This window comes from Bacillus rossius, chromosome 17, assembly GCF_032445375.1.
Source record: "Bacillus rossius redtenbacheri isolate Brsri chromosome 17, Brsri_v3, whole genome shotgun sequence".
Classification (NCBI taxonomy): domain Eukaryota; kingdom Metazoa; phylum Arthropoda; class Insecta; order Phasmatodea; family Bacillidae; genus Bacillus; species Bacillus rossius.
This window is the reverse complement of record NC_086344.1, coordinates 14,931,609-14,949,302: the sequence shown is the minus strand read 5'-3', so window position 1 is coordinate 14,949,302 and position 17,694 is coordinate 14,931,609. Positions and strand designations below refer to the sequence as shown.

The following is a 17,694-nucleotide window of genomic DNA, read 5'->3' as shown; positions in this document are numbered from 1 at the left end:
CCGCGCTTTGCGTAAATACACCGCTGGTTTTCGTGTCGGACGTGAATTACTATAAAGATGTTTATGCTATAAGTAGTTTTATTGTTTCACTATATCAAGTAAATGGAAAATTCCGGCCGGCCCGAGAGTATGTACACCGACTCCCACTATACACGCTGACACACGTGATAGCGAGTAACATTTACTTCCAATGTGTGATGCTTTCAGTTTGTAGACAATAATTTAGTGTACAAATATGTGTTATGTTCATATTTATACGTTAATATATGGTCAAACAGTCTACATTTACCTGTATTTCTCTATCTCTGTGTGTTTAAACAAAATGCTTGAAGAGTTATTCTTGTGTTTGTGAAATGCAAACTGTGCCCGGAAGTGACTATACTCTCTCACGGAAGTGTGAATCACTAGCACGTCAACACAGAAGTAACACAGCACTGCAGCTGTAGTCCCTACTACCTCCCCCGAACCCTCTTCATTGTCCTCTTCGCTCACGCACGCACCCACGTGCCTGTCAGCTTGCTTGAATGAAGGTCATTCAACCGGCCCGGAGGCCGGCCCTACCGCAACTCCCCTTACCCGGAATTTTCCCATAACCGGAATATACCTCCCCCCCAATGATTCCGGTTGAGGGGTGCTCTACTGTACTAAATTTAACAAAATTGTGTGTGGAATGAGTGTGGAAGGATTTCAACACAGAGTTGTAATTAGTTTGAAGTAAAATACTGGAGGACTGAAGTATAAACGAGTGTGATTTCCGAGTTGAAATAGTATAGAGACATTTTTTGTGGTTATCGGAACTGAAGAAGATACGACTCTCGATTTATCCTGAATTTTTTCAGATGTGCTCACGAAGAAATGCCCTACAAGTAATTTATTTACCTGTTCCCTTATTTGTGTTTATGAATGCGTCACTACATATGCTTATACGTAGTTAATTAACCTCTTTGCACCTGAAATAAACACTTATATAAATCAAAGTCCAAATTTATATGCTTATTCTACACTAACCTTAGTTTAGGTAGTAATTTTTATAGTTATCTTGCATTAAATTAAATTACATCGTATGAAGCCTTCATCTAGGTAATATTTTTTTTTTTGTGGAGAATACCTAATGTTTGAGGTTGTCACATATGTAATTGGTAATAAATTAGAGGTCACTTACACTCAGATTTGTATTGAATTCAAGTTTAGCACATCCAAGATTATTTTAAATTTAATGTTGTCAGGTGTGATCTTAAGTTAGGAGTTATCATGTATCTGAGGTCAATTTAAATAGTTAGAGGTTTTTCTTTAACTTGAGATTGGATTTCAGGTAGACTTACATTAATGAGATGTTAAAAAATGTTAACATAAGATAAATTTGTTTCACAGGTTCAAGCTGGAACGCAACGCAGTTTACAAGAAAAAAAAAACAAAAGCAACATTTTGACGGAAGCTCAGGTTCCCAAAGATTCCGAATTCGAAAGCAGTCTTGCCGAGAAACCTTCTCCTCGCAAGGCCGTCCGTTTGTCGACCAACGGGAGCGAAGCGAAAGCATCGGTGACGAGGCAGGGCTTGGAGGTGAACTTCAGACCCCGGGCCTCAGGCAGAACGCAGAGCTTCAGGAAGCATTTTCCTAGATCAAACGTGCCGGGGTGTGGCGCTACTTCACGTGCTTCCCCGTACTTCCCAGCGGACTCCTCGGGGCAGAGGGGCGTGGGGACGCCACCGAACATATTCACGCCCCCGCAGCGAGAGGTCGCAGCGTCCATCGACCCCCACCACTGCAAAGCCAGCACGCCGCTGTTCACCAAGAGGAAGACCAATCTCTTTGAATACCTGTCGCAGAAGAAGACCAGCTTGAGCGGTGACTCCCCTGCAAGTTCGTGCCTGTCTCGCTCCGTGAATGACGCGAGTACAAATGACGATAGAGATACTTCCTATGGTAGTTTTATAAATAACCTTCAGACTAAACCGGGAAGCAATGTTAAGCTCTCAAGGTCTTTTTTTGATGACAAAACTGCAGTTTTGAAAAATTCATCAGACGCTAATAAAGTATTTCCACTAGCAGCTGTGGAAAACTCTTCTTCATCTACATTCCAAGGGAATGAATGTGTTCTAAAAATTACTCCAAGTGGTAAGCTTTCGTCTTCAGAAGCAAAAAATAAAATAGGTGAGGATAGTTCAGAAGTTTCATTCAGCAACAATGACGACTTAATTGACTCCTCCCAAAATTTTGACACAGACTTTGAAATGAAAATGTTGTTCGCTACGAACAAGACCGGTACGAAGGTCAGCAGAACCTCAGCAGCACCGGCGAAAGTTCAGTCGCAGTTCTGTGTGTCCGGCAGAGTCGTGAGCGAACATTTCGTGGCTTCCAGCGTGCCTCCGAAACTGCAGCGAGTGGAGCGACATCCCCGCGAGACTCGGACACCGCCCTCCGCGTTGAGGGAACAACCGCCCGTGGATGTGCCCGTCACGCTGTCGCGACCAGGGTCTCCCGCCAGCATCGAGCGAGACGCAGCATCGGCAGTGAAGTCACTGGCTTCGGTGCGAAACAAAACAGTTGCAACCAAACACACGAGTCAGTTTTGCACAAACACGTTTCCCGAGTTCGTTGCTGATGGTAATCGTCCCCTGGAAGATAATCATTCAAAACTTCGAGAATCAGGCTTTCCTGAAACGGAGATACATAATGAACAGGTGGGAAAAATGGTTGGCACGAATTGCACTTCAACGGATCCTGTGATGACTGATACAGAAAAAGTAATTTCAAACAAGGGATTTAAAGAAAATTGTCAGAAGAGCTGCATGTTAAGCACTATAAATGATGATAAAAACAGAAGAACAAATGGAGAAAGTATTTCAAGTAGCCCGAAGCTTGCAGACTTACTTGATGTTAGTGAGCAGGAAATAAAAGTCAAAGATATAGAAACACTAGGGCGAGGAAGTCCTCAAAGTGTAAAACATGAAGCATACAATACTACTGTAATGGTTGCCGAATCATCAGCTGTGACACTGAATGAGAATCAAAGCATTATTGGAAACTGTATTTCACATGCAGATGAGGAGACGGATTGTGGTGCCAATCCAAAGCCACCAGATGCAAAATCAGCGTTCTCCGAAGAGAAAATGAATAAAAGTGAGAACTGCACAGTGTCAACTCACTCACCAGCTCAAATGAATGGCAACCATGAGCATAAACAGATTGTAAACAAAACTAATACATGGTCAAAATCTGGCGACATTTCTAGCGATTTAGCAAATGAGTCCATTTTATTGCCACAGTCAAGGTTTTTAAACCCACAAATCTCTGCAGTGGGTAAGAGGAAATCCAGGCGATTATCCCTAAGTATAACTGGTAAGAATGATAAGTGTGTAGCTCTGGCTCACAAAACCAGAATGGCCGAAGACATGATAATGAATGATTCTGGTTCAGTTCGAGATGGTAAGCTATCAGACACATCTGTGTGGGACACCAAACGAACTGAAACAAGCACCAAAGGACAAGACGAGAGTGGAGTGGTAACTGGCGTAGAACTGAGAAAGCACGCAGAGCACGTGGAACATAATGATACTGCATCACAAACAGTTCCTCAGTGCAATGACATAGATGCGCCAGAAGGAAATAGAGCTGATTCTGCCAGTGTGAAACGTGCTTCTGTGAGATCTGACCCAAAGTGTCCACAGACAAAAGAGAAACAGAATAAGGGAAGAAGAAAAGGTCGCAAGCCAGCGATTAGTGTAGAAAAAACTATACACGATGTTAACGTAATGATTTCCAGAAAAGTTGAAAATAAGCTGCATAGAGATGCGTACGACACTCCATATCTAAATCCTAAAAGAGCACTTACATTTAATGATAGCGCAAGATCGAATAAAAAGAGAAAGTTATTCTATGATGAAACGTCTGCCGAAATATTCGAGGTTAATCGTGCACGTGAAAATTCCTCCAGCGAAACAGCCAAGTGTCCACCTACACACGTGATGCAAAACAAACAACTCGACTCCCCCAAAAACAAAGAAAACTGTGTTGTTTTTGATTCGCTTCTCAGCGGAAGCGTCCAGCAAGCGAGGGGCACTCGGAAGAACAGGAGCAACTTGTGGGCGGAGAAGCTGAAGCAGCTCCCGAGCACAGACACGGACGAGTCGTTCCGTGCGGAGCGCAAGATGGCGGTGAGCAAGAGGGTGAGGAGCAGGACGAAGGGCAAGCAGGCGGTGAAGAAGGCGGTGGTCCGCAGCTACGAAGACGACAGCAGCGGAGACGGCTTGCCGCCGCTGGTGATCGAGGTGGTTCCCCTCAGGTACAAGTCTTTCGCCAACAAGGGAAACAAACCCGCCAGCCGCTCGTTCAGCCCCCTGGCCGGGAAAACTGACACCGGTGTGAAGACCTCTTCTGATGCTGTTTATGATGAGATATTCTTGAAGAACAAGAAGATGAAAAAAACAGTACATGAAGAGGCTGCAAACAAAAGAGAAGTATTGGCAACCTGTGATGATAGTTGCGGAAACATTCAAAGTGCTTCTAACATACAGCATTCTAAAATAAGTGGACAAAACGCCACTCTCCAGAATTTTAGTACTTCCAGCAAAAATAAATGTTTTGTAGTGCCTAAGCCAGATCGGAAAAATTTGACTAGTAGCAAAGAAGATTCAGATACCAATTATAACTGTCCGAAGAGTACGTCAAGTCACCAAGATTACTTGAAGTTGGGTGGCCGCAACGGAACCAATGGGGACAAACATCAAGTTCAGAAAGTTAAGAAGATGGACCTTTTGGTACAAGAAAACACGCACGTTAATCTTGCTACCTCAAGCTGCAATACGGTTAAAACAATCAGTTTTGAAGCTTCAGCACAACAAACAGCTAAGACCGAAGGAAAAACAAATAATTACAGTAACTCTGGGCTCTTGTCTGCCAAATCTCTTTTTGAAGCTGCAGCAAGTGTCGAAGCTGTAACAAATGCTTCGGATGAAAAGCACGGGACCAAGTATAACTTGAGATCTTGTCATGAAATAAACGATCCAGCTTCGTTCCTGGACAGTGGTAATGTAACAAACGATCACCAGCATGGAACTCAAAAACAGAGGAAGAAGTTACGTAAAATTGATGATGATGCAATTGCTACCAATTCGGTGAAACAAAAGTCCTTACACAAAAATAAAAAGTTATCACTTTTAACGGTCGAGAAACCAACTCACCCGCCGAAAACTATCGTGTCTAGAAAGAAGAATGACCAGAAAGACCGGGACGTACAAGACGGGGAGTGCACAAATGTTTCCGAGCGTGTGCCGGCCGTAGGGAATGTTAGCAGCGAGCGTGAGGAAGTCAAATCCGAGAAGGTGTCTTGTTTGAGTAAGGGCGGCGAGGTCACCTTCGCTGACTGCATGGAAAGTTTCTTCCCGCCCGAGGCGGAGGGAAGCGCGGGTCCGGCGACGACGGAGCGGAGCGGGGGACGCGGCAGGCGGACGAAGGTGGAGAGGGAAGTGACGGTGACGGAGCGCTGCAGCCAGTTCTCGCAGTCGGTGGACGACGGGCGGTCCCGGAACGTCGTGGTGACGAAGAAGACCCGGCAGGTGACGTACGGCAAGCGGAGGGTCTCGTGGGTGGAGAGCTCCGGCGACGAGGACTGCGATGGTCGTGAGACGCGGCAGAGACGGCGCGAGGCGGGATCCGGCACGCCCTCTCGGCGCGGCAGGCCGCCACGGAGCGTGTCGCCTTCTCGAGGCTCCGACGTGTCTGCGTCGCCGGCGCCTGGGAGAGACCTCTGCCGTCAGACAGACTCACCAGCACCGAACATTGACAAAACCACGCCCACTACACCTGATTCAGAGACCATCAACAGAAATACACAAAGAGGTAGGTGGAAATATTTCTTTTAAATATTATTAAAATATAATATAGCGAATCAATTATATAGGTACATATTTGGAATTTGGACGTGTTTAAATCTCCTAAAACCTATTCTCCGCTTTGACTTACACTTATATTTTATTGTAATGTACTAGAAAATAGTTGTATGACAGATGAAAAAAATAAATTATAGAATCCTGGTTATCCACAACTCGATCATCAGATGTGAAACTCAACCGCAATTTTTATCTGTTCATGTCAGTTTTTTAAGTGGAAACAAAAATGTCTTTCATCAAAAATAAGCTGCTTGCTAAATACTGTCGACTACATCACTATTATAGCAGTATTTGATTCCTGTATGTGGAAAAGTCACAATATTTAATATTAATAACTTAACTATTTGAAAAAAAAACAAAGACTTTGATTTTCTTTGCGTAGTCAATGCTTGCGTGAACAGACTGTACACTTCCAAGTGCTGTGCTGGCTTGGAATTAAGCGTGATTTCCAATTTTATTTATTTGTACCGAAAATAATGTTAATGTTACACAGTTAAATTGTTGAGAGTATCATATTTGAAGTATTTTTTTTTTTTTTAGTACAGTACCTACTGCATTATGTCAGAAAATGTTCCAGAGATAAAGCGAGTGGTTTTTAAATAATTGATTGTAAATTAAAAATATAAAATGGTTTCACTGTGGAGAGAAATTTGCGAAACTTGTGGCTGAAGATGAAGTCGATGACACTACAGTGCATTACATAATAAATAAAAGATGTGTGTACTTATGTACGCGTGTTAGAAGTTATACTTCTTTTTGAGTCCCATCAAGATTATCAATTTCCGAAATCTTGAAACAAAATAAATATTCCAAACAGAAATTTTTTTAAAATTTTTGTGCAATTTGCTAAGTATTTTATAACATTTTAAGTTTAACATGATGCAAGTAATTCTGTATTTCTTACTTCTTTCTTACTACAAGATAACTTGCTTTCGCAACGAAACATTATTTTGCGCCAAAAACACATTCTAATGTGCTTTGATTGGCACTCCCCTTAATTCGTAGGGAAAAATATAAAATATAACCATCTGTGTTAAGTCTTAAGTCATAGTATGATTTTAACATGACCTGTCATAATTCGAACCAACAATCATAAAGCGTTCCACTAGTATACGTAGAGTCATGTGTTAAGGACACGGCTAATTCTTAATTGTTAATTTTCAATCGTAAACCCAACTTTATTGCCTTCAGTGTTGCGTGAAAGCTGAGCACGACAGTGGCATGTTGTGGGATTTTCCCGACCATTGTTCTGTTCATTCGTCTTTCACCATTCAAGCTCACCTTTGTTTCCGTGCTTTCCTGCAAAGCACTTGTCCATTCGTTTGCTAAACTGAAGCAACGACATACCCGTAAAACAACTCGGCGAAACCGTGTGACAACTGTGTTTACGTAAATTTACATAAGTAATTAATTTCACTGGCCTTTCCCATCTTACTGCATGCGAGACAAACCTGAGGAAATATGGCACTCAAGGTCGAAGCCTTGTCGACCCAGTTTAGGGATAATGCTGACTGATGTTATGTTGATGGCCGTCGCCACTGGCAGCCGTTAGTAAGCACGATTATCCTCGTTAACCGAGGTTCTACTGTATATAAAAGGTGGAATTTTGTTAAATAATAACTTCATATAGCATGCTGAAAAAATATATGAAAGTTATTGAAGTGTTAAGTCATGCTTTGTCTTAAAAAAATATGTTTTCTGGTATGAAAACATTTTATTTTGAAAGTATTCAATAAAAATACACAACGAAGAGTTGTTGTGTAATTTTGTTTCAAGATTTTTCTGTGAAGTTCTCTGTTCAAACAGCTGCGAGTCCATACCCTACTTGCATGACATTCTCAGTATTCTCACAACTACAAAAAAAAAATTAGCAGGAATGATACATAAGTTACATAAACTTAGTTCAGAGATGCTTCACTTAGACTACTAGATGTAACTTTTTTTTTTACCAGTTCTAATGTTTATGTATCTGGTGTAGTTACTGTAGTAGTTATTATGAAACAAAAATCTCATGAATAGTTGAGAGATCGTGCCATTTTGTACTTGATTTCTGTTCTTTGATCTTTGCTTCAGCTTCTTTCGTGTTGGTTGTCATTATTTCATTAAATATAGTGAGTGATCATACATCCTATCTTTACTAAAACTAATTGAACTTAGTTTCTGTCTTTAAAAAGAGATGACTTACAATCCTTTTCTATGGAAAACCTTAGTTAATAACCCTACTATATCTTTGTAGGCTTAGTCATTATGCACTATGCATTGACTTTACAATTGTTGATCATTACATGAACTTTGGCGTGCTTTTTTATGTGGATAATGTGTTTCGTCTATAAACACTTGGGCTTAAAATAGCACTAGATAAAATCATCATTTTTAATTTTTTCTACAATTCTGGGCATAAATTTCCAAAATTAAATTTCATAATTTTATTTTGTCATTAAATGTAGCAACTAAGTAGCATACCTTATAGCCATCGGAGTTGTGGACCACATAATAAAATACATAAAAATATTTAGCAGTAAGGCTAAGTGACAATTATGTTATGTAATCACAATGAGATAAGGAACATGCTTGTTTGGGTCTGATCTAATTATTTGAAAGGTGATTTTATGTTTCCCTGAGTGCAGAGTGGTTACGTCATATAGAATGTGTGCAGAATTGTTCTCTACGGCATCACATGACCCAGCGTGTGTATCATGTCGGTGTTTAACACTGATATCCCCTTTGAACCTTGCGTCTCCAATCACAACTGCAGCGACATAGGTGATGGCTGTCTGATGACGAACAATAGACCTCATTCCTATTAGTTTTTTATGGAATAGTTTACATAATTTTAACCAAACAATGTTATACAATTAATTTTTTTATCTTTTGTTTTTAGGTATTCATAGCTACGAGGACTCGCTGGAAATCAGTTCGTATTTCACTCAGGTAAATAAAAAATATGCGCCAAGGCTAAGGTAAATTTACCAAAAGCATAGTTTTGATTGAAGAGTAGCATAGTTCTTGCATGTTACTTGTTGAGCATTTGTTAGTTGTAAGACTCAAGCATGCAAAATAAAATCTGGCGTTCTTTGAGAAAAAAAAAGAACCTTAACATTTGGTTTGGGGTCATTTTAAACTGTTTCCTCTTCTTCCTCTGTCTGGTTTGTTCTTCTTGTACTCTTGGAAGACACACATTGAGATGTCAGTAGTTGCTGATGTAAATAAAACTGACTGTAATGTAGTTTCGACGTAAGTTCGAAAGTGTTTTATAGAACGGGAGTGGCAGAACTCATCTCACGATGGAAAGGTTTTACTGCCCTTTTTTTTTTGTAGTTTTATAGCATTTGTGTGCACAGTGATTATCATAACGGACGTATTTTCATTTGAAAATGAATTCTTCTGTTGATAACATATGCAAATCGAAGGATGGAAGAAAAAAATTTTAATATTATTTCTTCATACATTTTACTTTGGCGCATATAGCGTAATACTGTGGCTTTTTGTTTCATAGCTGTCTTTTCCAATACAAAAAGAAAGAATCTTATGTTTAACAGACTCTTTTTTTTTTTCTTTAATCATCTTCTCTTGCAATTGGAGTTTATTACCAACAGCATGGCATCACTTACCGGCCGGTCCCTTAAAGGCGGAGAAGCGGGTAAGTAGCCCGACCACCACCGTCCAGGGGGAACTCGCGACACGGGCGAGGGAGTACATAGCGCGAAGGTCCCGACCGCACTGGCCGGCAATGGCGTGGCAGAGTGGTGGTGAGGATGAACGAGAGTATACCGAGAGGCCTCACGCACGCCCGTGTGGTGCCCACAGGTGCGGCAGACGGCGACGGGCAGCGCGCTGGACGAGCTGGCGTCCCAGGTGGCGAGGCAGATGGCGCTGGGGGACTGGAGGCTGTGCCTGGCCGAGAGCCACGCCGCCAGGTGAGCTGGCCGCTACGCCACGCGGCGGACTGCGATGGAACCTAACACCGCACAACACCGCTCAACACCGAAACACGAGTTAATACATCCACATACCACCCAAATTCAAGTTGTATAAGGTAAATTAAGTAGCCTTCAAAAAAAAAAAAACTTACTCCAAATGATATTTTTTTTTTTTTAATTAAAAAATTCAAGGTACTTATAATTTCCTGACAAATATTTTTGTACCAAAGTTCATGGATAAGAAAAATTAATTTAATTTTGTTTTATTGTGCAACTCTCGTTGAATCACTTTTGAATCTACAAAAGCTCACCGATTTATTTTTTATTCATTCTGAATATGTCTGTTTTAGACCCAATTTATTACAAATTATTTGTTCGTAAATGTGACACGCATAAATTTTACCTGTGTTGGTGAAGTAAGAATTACAAAACATTTTTTTTTTATGAAAATAAAAACTATAACACCGAAATCTTCTGTTTTAAAAATAAATTGGATTAAAAAAAACAACATAAAAGCTTGACTCTATTTATGAGTCCTCGTTCTTGCGTGGCTGTGTTTCCTGTACACTACAACGCACTAGAAAAAAAAAACCCACATTTTAGGTTACGAAGTTGTGGTCTCTCATGCAATGTTGGTTTCATTTTCTTGTTGTTACTGTTATGTGAGGGCTATTCCTGTAAATGTGTACCTTTACCTCTCTCGTATTTTTATGTTTCATCACAAACGTTCTCAACAGTAACGTATTTACTAAACATTATCTAACAGCGACCTGTTACAGCTTGAAAATATTATTTAACAAAGATCTGGTGAGAAAATTTGTGACGTAGCAACAAATGCAAGAGACAATAATGACAATACCTTACATTGAACTGCTAAAATGAATTAAAAATATCTGGTAGGGACGTGGAAACATATACGGGTACTTTAAGGTGAGAAGCACTGTAGAGTTATTTTCTTTGCCATGAGGTTCGACAGCACTGAGTGTGTGTCTACAAGGCGCTTCAGGTCTGGATTCCCGGCGGGGCTAAACACAAATCTTTGCACAAGTGGGTAATGTGGCTGACGTCGTGAACACATTTTCACCTATTCTTCCACATTGTCTCTATGACCCAGATGTGGATGAGACTTGAGCGTCAAGTCATCCATTGGGCATGTCGTGAGCGAGCCAGAATGAACAACCAAGTGGGGAGGGGGAATCCCAAACAACCGCATCACCTCGTGATGTCCCTGTGACACTCAAAGTGGTGCCTGGATGAACGAACTCATGCTTAATTAAAAATAAACAGTACACCATTTCAGAAGAGATTAGTATACTTTTAAAAGTCTGCTTGGACGAAACAACGTAGTATGATGAGTGGTAACATTCCTGCAAAGTTGAAAAACTGCAATAATTAGGCGTATGGCTGAAACAATTTATTCAAAATGAGCAAATCTTTGAGCGAACGAAAGCATGTGATTAGTTTGCTATGTACTTGAACGCTGAACACGATTCGGGAGAATATAAAAATTAAACTGAAAGAACGAGGAAAGTTTAGTTTCTTAAAATGACTAATGATGTCGGGAGTCACAGTAGTCAGTAATTCCACCGTGCGCGTGTTCGCAAGAGCATTCGATAACTAAACAAAGAAAAATGGGTTACATGAAAAGTGTTAGGAGTGGGGATTAGCAACTCAACAAGTATCAAGTTACAGTTATTATTAATGAATTGTCTAGGTGTGTTTGATAAATTTATTGGTGAGAGCTTTGAAATGTGTTCACACACTTTTTTTGTAACAGTCAGTATACAGCTATCTGAGCCGACCAGATTGCGATTACCAGCCAGGTGACTAGGCCAGCCACATAGACGTAACGGATGCTTGAACGGGGTGAACGAGTTATGAGATGACTCTTGAGATGTGCTGGATCCCATAGTCAGTGGTAAGAACTGAAATAACGAAATGAATGAATCTTTTGAACATATCATTGCACGGAACTGATTCAAATGGATTGATTCGGTCAATTGAATTGTTCTGCCATTCACTACTTGATATCCCTACCGTTACAGTCTCTTCAGTATAGTTTTAAATTAGGCTACGAAGGAGTAATGGAAACAAGTCCCTTGCTTTATGAAGCACAGGCGTCACTGTGCGTGGGCTTGAGATCGCTGTAAAACTGGAGATGCGTATCGGACTAGAGTCGCCGTTCAGTCTATTTCAGTTGACAAATTGGGACCAGTGATTTTCACGGGACACTCTGCAGCGTTGTGATTAAAGTAATGAGCCCTCCGAACAGTATTTGAAATAATTCTTTATTTTTTATTTTTATTTCATTTAAAATTTGTAACACGCCCACAAACAGTCTTTAGACTTTCACGGTGGGCACGACACACAGACAAATACAGGGTTGTCACTGCAAATACATGGACTCCCACCCTCGTCGGTACCGTAGCAGGCAGAACATCCGCAAACAGTCAGCACACGAGGATGAGAGTACCACATGTCAACAGTGACAACAAATACAAACAAACACAGTTTGAGAAACATTAAATACAAAGAGTACAAATACAAAACAATACAAACAACCGTAAGCAAAAAGAGAATCTAGTTACGCTTGATTGAGTTAGAGTGTACGTAATTATTAAAACTGAGGTTGATTGAAGTGAGTTAAAGATTTTGGTTAGTCAATATTGGTAAGGATTTAGTTAAATTATGTATATATTTTGTATTCAAAAATGTTTTTGAAAATGTTAAACAAATCCTCATTATGGGGTAGTTTATTTTCCCAAAATGTTTTACGTTTTATAAATGTTAATTTTTCCTGTGTTGTATCAAATTCTGATTATTTCCCCCCCCCATCCCCCCCGCCCCCCCTCCCAAGTGTGTTATAATGAGATATCACTGTAGCTGCGACCGAGATCAAACAGTAAACGGACTACTGCGGGCCGGGTCCTTAAGGGTGCTGCATGTCGTGAACAGTCGTGTGTGTGTGTGGCTGGCGGCCGTGCAGGCAGAGGGCGGCGTCCCAGTTCGTGGCGGGCGTGGAAGAGGACATCGGCGTGCTGGAGACGTACCAGGCCCACCTGCGCGGGGAGGTGGCGTGCCTGGACCGCCTGGAGAGGAGCGTCAGGAGCATGATGGCCCGGGGGACGCAGGCCGCCGCGGAGGTCGCCAGCAGGTTCGTCGCTCGGCCACTGCTCTGGCCGTAGTGGAGCCTCGTGAGGCCCTCGCCCACCCGGGCACACACACGGTGCGCAGAGCTCCAGGGAAACAACAGCGATTTCAAAACCACTCAAGTCATCCGAGTGGGGTGGTCTGCTTACGAAAAGCATTTTAAGAGTTCGCTGAGAGCCGAAAAATTCTTTTGATTTCGGATTAAGTTTTTAAACTGTATTTTCAGAAGAGTTAAAATGGCTAAAATGCATGTTTTCATAGTATTTTTTAGGCATAAAACAACAGGTGCAGATTCTTGAAAGCACTTAAGGGACTTGCATTACACCTTTATCTTCATTTCTCCGCCGTGTAATGTCACGGTCACCGCTCATATGCACTGGGAGAAGACTGCGCGCCAGTCCAGAGGAGACACCGCGCTAGAAGCACCAGCCAGTCCCGCCTCTCCGACACAGATACGCCCCTTAAGTTTGCTCCAAGTCTACTAAATGAATTCATGAAATCCTCATGCCCCAATTGATAGACAAGATTTTATGGTTCTATTATTAGGCTAATTTCAGCTTTAAAACAGGAGATTTCGGTGTTATTTTTTTTTTTTATTAATGAATTCTGTTTATTCGTAAAGAGCATGTATAATCCAAGAAATAGGACACTTAAATGTTTCATGATCCTTAATTTTCCAATACATTGCCGTTTTGAGTGATGCATGTATAGGACAGAATTACTTGGAACAATCAAATAATCAGCATTTGTTTGTGTTTGAAAATGTACCGCCGTAATGCAAAAACGAATAATACTTGCAAGATTTCTTTTTTTAAAAAAAAAACCTTTTTCAATCTATTTAGTATATACATTTTTGTACAGCTCAATGCTAAATAAAATATTTTCATTAAATTTAATATATACAAAAATTCGATTTTTGTTATCGAGTTACATTTTTATCAAACATGTGGATTAATTTCATGATTTTAGTTGCATTTCAATGCTTTATGGTTGATAAACTTACATTTTTATGATATGATGATTTTTGGTGTTATTTCTGTTTTATCGGGATTCAATTCACCACATAATATTGTCCTATCAGTTGATATCTTTAACATTGGATATAAGTACAAAAGGCCTTGTGTATGTTAAACTCTACTTCAACCATAAGTATATGAGATGTTACAGATGTCAAGGGAAAACATTACAAAAATCAATTATTTTATTTTTATTTTTTAAACTTGTAAATCAGTGATGCAATCTTTTACCTGTATCTTCTCCTTAATTTCAAAAATATTATTCATAAAACTAATGAGTTCATTGATGATGATAACAGAAGTGAATATTTAAACTGCTGCTTTTTAAAACTTGTACAGAAATGCAGGTCAGTTTGTGGGGGAATTAAAAAAAATACTGATTTTTTTGGCATACCAGTAAAGTTTTATTTTTGGACATTTAAAATTCAAATGAATGTTATTATATTAGTTTTTGGTACATAAAAAATGCAGGAACAAAATGCCTAGTGTAAATTAATCATGTTTATCAACTAAAAATACAGCTTTTGTTAAGTACCTTATGATTCAGTTATGTGCTTAAAACACACAAATGTTTGCCTTATTTATTTCTGTCGTACATAAATGATACTTTAAAACATCAAATTTACACAAGATACATATGCAGCTTGTACCACAATAAAAATTATGTTATTTTGCCGTAAAGACGTTAAAATTTTAATGGCTCTTTTAATGAATACTGCACCATTTTCAGTAATAAACGGTGTGTAAAAATAATAGCCAGTAACACTGTAATCTTCCATTTTTAAACAAATTTGATCTAAAAATAAAAAAAAATTGGTTGTCTGTAAAGTCGGTTTACGGACGATAGTTTAACGTGACAGCGTCATAACAAAACATTGATGAAATGATTGCATACTTTTATGAATAAAATTGAATCATTTTTATTGAATTATCACTATTTTGTCCGTATACAAAGAAGGAGTGAAATGAAATCTACAATTTAATTGATAAATTTACTTTTTTATTTGCACTCATCAATTCAAATATGTTTATTACTTTAACGAACAGATTATTTTAATTATAATTTTTATACATGTTTGCTATTTTAACTTCTCCCAATCTGTGTTTATTCTGTTAAGGATAGGACGATGATAGGAAAAGTAGGAAACGAATGGGAGTGCTTCGAGTTTAATGTGCCTCGAAACAGTCAAATCGATGGTTGTTCCAATCGAGTGGAAGAGAGATAGATGCGGCGCAAGCGTGCGATGAGCGTAACAGGACAATGTACGTTACGGGATACTTTTTCATGCGTGCAGCCTGGCGTTCATGGATTTATTAGACGTCACGTCAGAAAGTTTAAAGTTCTGTGTCTGTCCATGTGTGACACTCTAGTGGTAGATGGGGCGTGTGAGGGGCCGAGGGCACGTGGTGACTGCCGTGCGTGGTGCAGGCTGGGACGCGTGGAGCAGGCACGCGCGCGGCTGGAGGAGGGGGCGGTGGCGGCGGTGGCGGCGGAGAGCGAGCGTGCCGCGCGCAGCTGCAGCTGCCTGCGCCGGCAGCTGCAAGCGCTCGGCGCGGAGTCCCTGCGGCGCGGCGCGGCGGCGCTGGCGGGCAGCGTGCACGGCATCTTCGCGTCCCTCTTCCGGCAGTGACCGGCCCGCGGTCCTCCTTCGCGCTCAGCACGGCGTTCACGACGTGCACGTGGTCGGACTGGACCGCCCGTGCGAGCTCAGCCGTGGTCCACCTTCGCGTTCAGCACGGCGTGACGTGGTCGACCGTCCCGACTGCTCTGGTGCTTCAGTGGTTCACACTACTCAGTCTGGGTCCTCCAGCGTTTCCATTCTGGCAGACTGAATGTCTCAGTTACGCGCAGGAATGTACAGTTACGTTGACTTATGTATTCCTTATTTATAGTGAAGTGTCAGTCCCAGGGTCGCAACAACAAGGGGGGGGGGGGGGTAACAAGGGTATTTTGCCCCCCCCCCCCCCCCTTCTGAAACCTTGAAATGGGGTCAAACGGGGGGGGGGGGGGGGCAAAGAAAGTGCTGTTTAATCAAATTTTTAGATAATAAAACTGCTTAAATAGCACCATTTTCCACCTTGAAATACAAATTTTCCCGGGGGAGGACTGATGATTCTTTATAAAAAGGTATATTGCCCCCCCCCCCCTCCCTCTTTGGAAATTTAGTTGTTGCGCCCCTGGCTCAGTCCCAATTGTTTTGAATGCAAATCTTAAATTCAAATGTGAAAGGGTACGTCGAATACAAGTGTGGACATCAAGGGTAAAAAAATAAAACGTGCAAAAGATATATACTAACTATGGTGCTGAAACACTTAATCCTTTAAATGATAATTTCACGGACTAAATTTCGCAAATCAATATGTATCCTAATTTTATTTACCATTACGTATTAAATATGCAAAATATATTTGGGGTTGGGAATAGGGCTTTAAGGACTTTAGAATAGTCTGTTTTCAGTTTCAGATTTTTATTAATTTCCTCTGATTTTCTTGTTTAAATATTTTTCGTGGGATATAAAATCTTTTGAAGGTTACATTCAAGACAAGACAGTTAAGAACCTTAAAACTCCATCTTCGGTTCAACACATTTGAGCTATGACAATTTGCCGTTATTTCATAATCAAATTTTGGCTTCGTTAAAACATAGTTAAATAATTAGTGATTGACTGCAACTAAGAGGTTTCTCATGAGAAACATTGGTGCTTAGTAAGGTATTCTGAGACACAAAAATAAGTGTTTACTTAGGTGTTGCATATGCTAAACCTGAACCCTAACAGTATTCCTAGTGAACGATAGAACACAGCCAGTCCCTCATTTTTAGAGACGGATTTTATGGATTTAAAAGAATTTGAGGTATTAATTGGCTGATCCCAAATTATTTTACAAACAATCTACAGCATACAAAACATTATGAAGTCTGCAAATGTGAAAGCAGTATTAAAATATGACATACACGAGTTAATTGTATATTTAAGATAAGACACCATTCAACTCGGTGGAAGAATAGGTGATGTGAATAATTTAAACCCAAGACTTCTGATTTTGTTGTAGAGTTATGCGTGTATGAAACATGTCACTGCCACACAAGTGCTGTTTAGGGTGTGTTCAGTTACGTAGTGTGTGTCATTATGTTACTTGTCAAAGAGAGCAGTGAAATGAAAAAGTCAGTATTATACTCATGTTCTCTCAGTATTTAATTGAAGCTATTCACATTGTTTCAAATATGCATAAGTAAAGGTTGTGATGAATTTCTAAGCTATAGTCATTCACAGACCATGCCTTTCTAAGGCCGTTAAATATATTGTCTTAGAGCTCTTTTAAGTAGGTAATAAGTTACATAATTAATATCAAAGCAGATCAGGTAATGTACTAAAAAATTTATTTTCTCTCACAAGCTATTTGAGTATTTTACATACAGTTATTTCTAGAAAAAATGTTACCTCTCTGGTATCATCTGCTATCAGTAAAACTTAACTACAATATTTATTTACATATTTTGAAGAATACAAAAATCACTCCAGTAAAACAGGTAATAATAACAAACCATGAATTATAAATATTAATTTTAGTTTATAGAAAATGTTTGTGAAGTTAGAGTTTATGCTTCCTCATTTACGAGTGACTACTTTCCTCTGTGATATTTCATCACTTGTTTGTCAAACGTGTCTGTGTTTTGGAGAATGCTGAAGGCGGCAGTCATGTCAGGTATAGGCTCTATC

At 40.1% G+C, this 17,694-nt stretch overlaps 1 protein-coding gene across 1 annotated transcript in view; it reads left to right on the top strand.

Moving 5' to 3' along the window:
• LOC134540944 (uncharacterized) overlaps positions 1–15,606 on the top strand; it is a 42,096-nt gene extending 26,490 nt beyond the window's left edge. Inside the window, exons 11-15 of the mRNA XM_063384030.1 lie at positions 1,372–5,839; positions 8,771–8,820; positions 9,697–9,806; positions 12,796–12,963; positions 15,405–15,606. Of these exons, the coding sequence (XP_063240100.1) occupies positions 1,372–5,839; positions 8,771–8,820; positions 9,697–9,806; positions 12,796–12,963; positions 15,405–15,606 (4,998 nt within the window). The remainder of the gene's footprint in view (positions 1–1,371; positions 5,840–8,770; positions 8,821–9,696; positions 9,807–12,795; positions 12,964–15,404) is intronic.
• Positions 15,607–17,694: the final 2,088 nt, after the last annotated feature.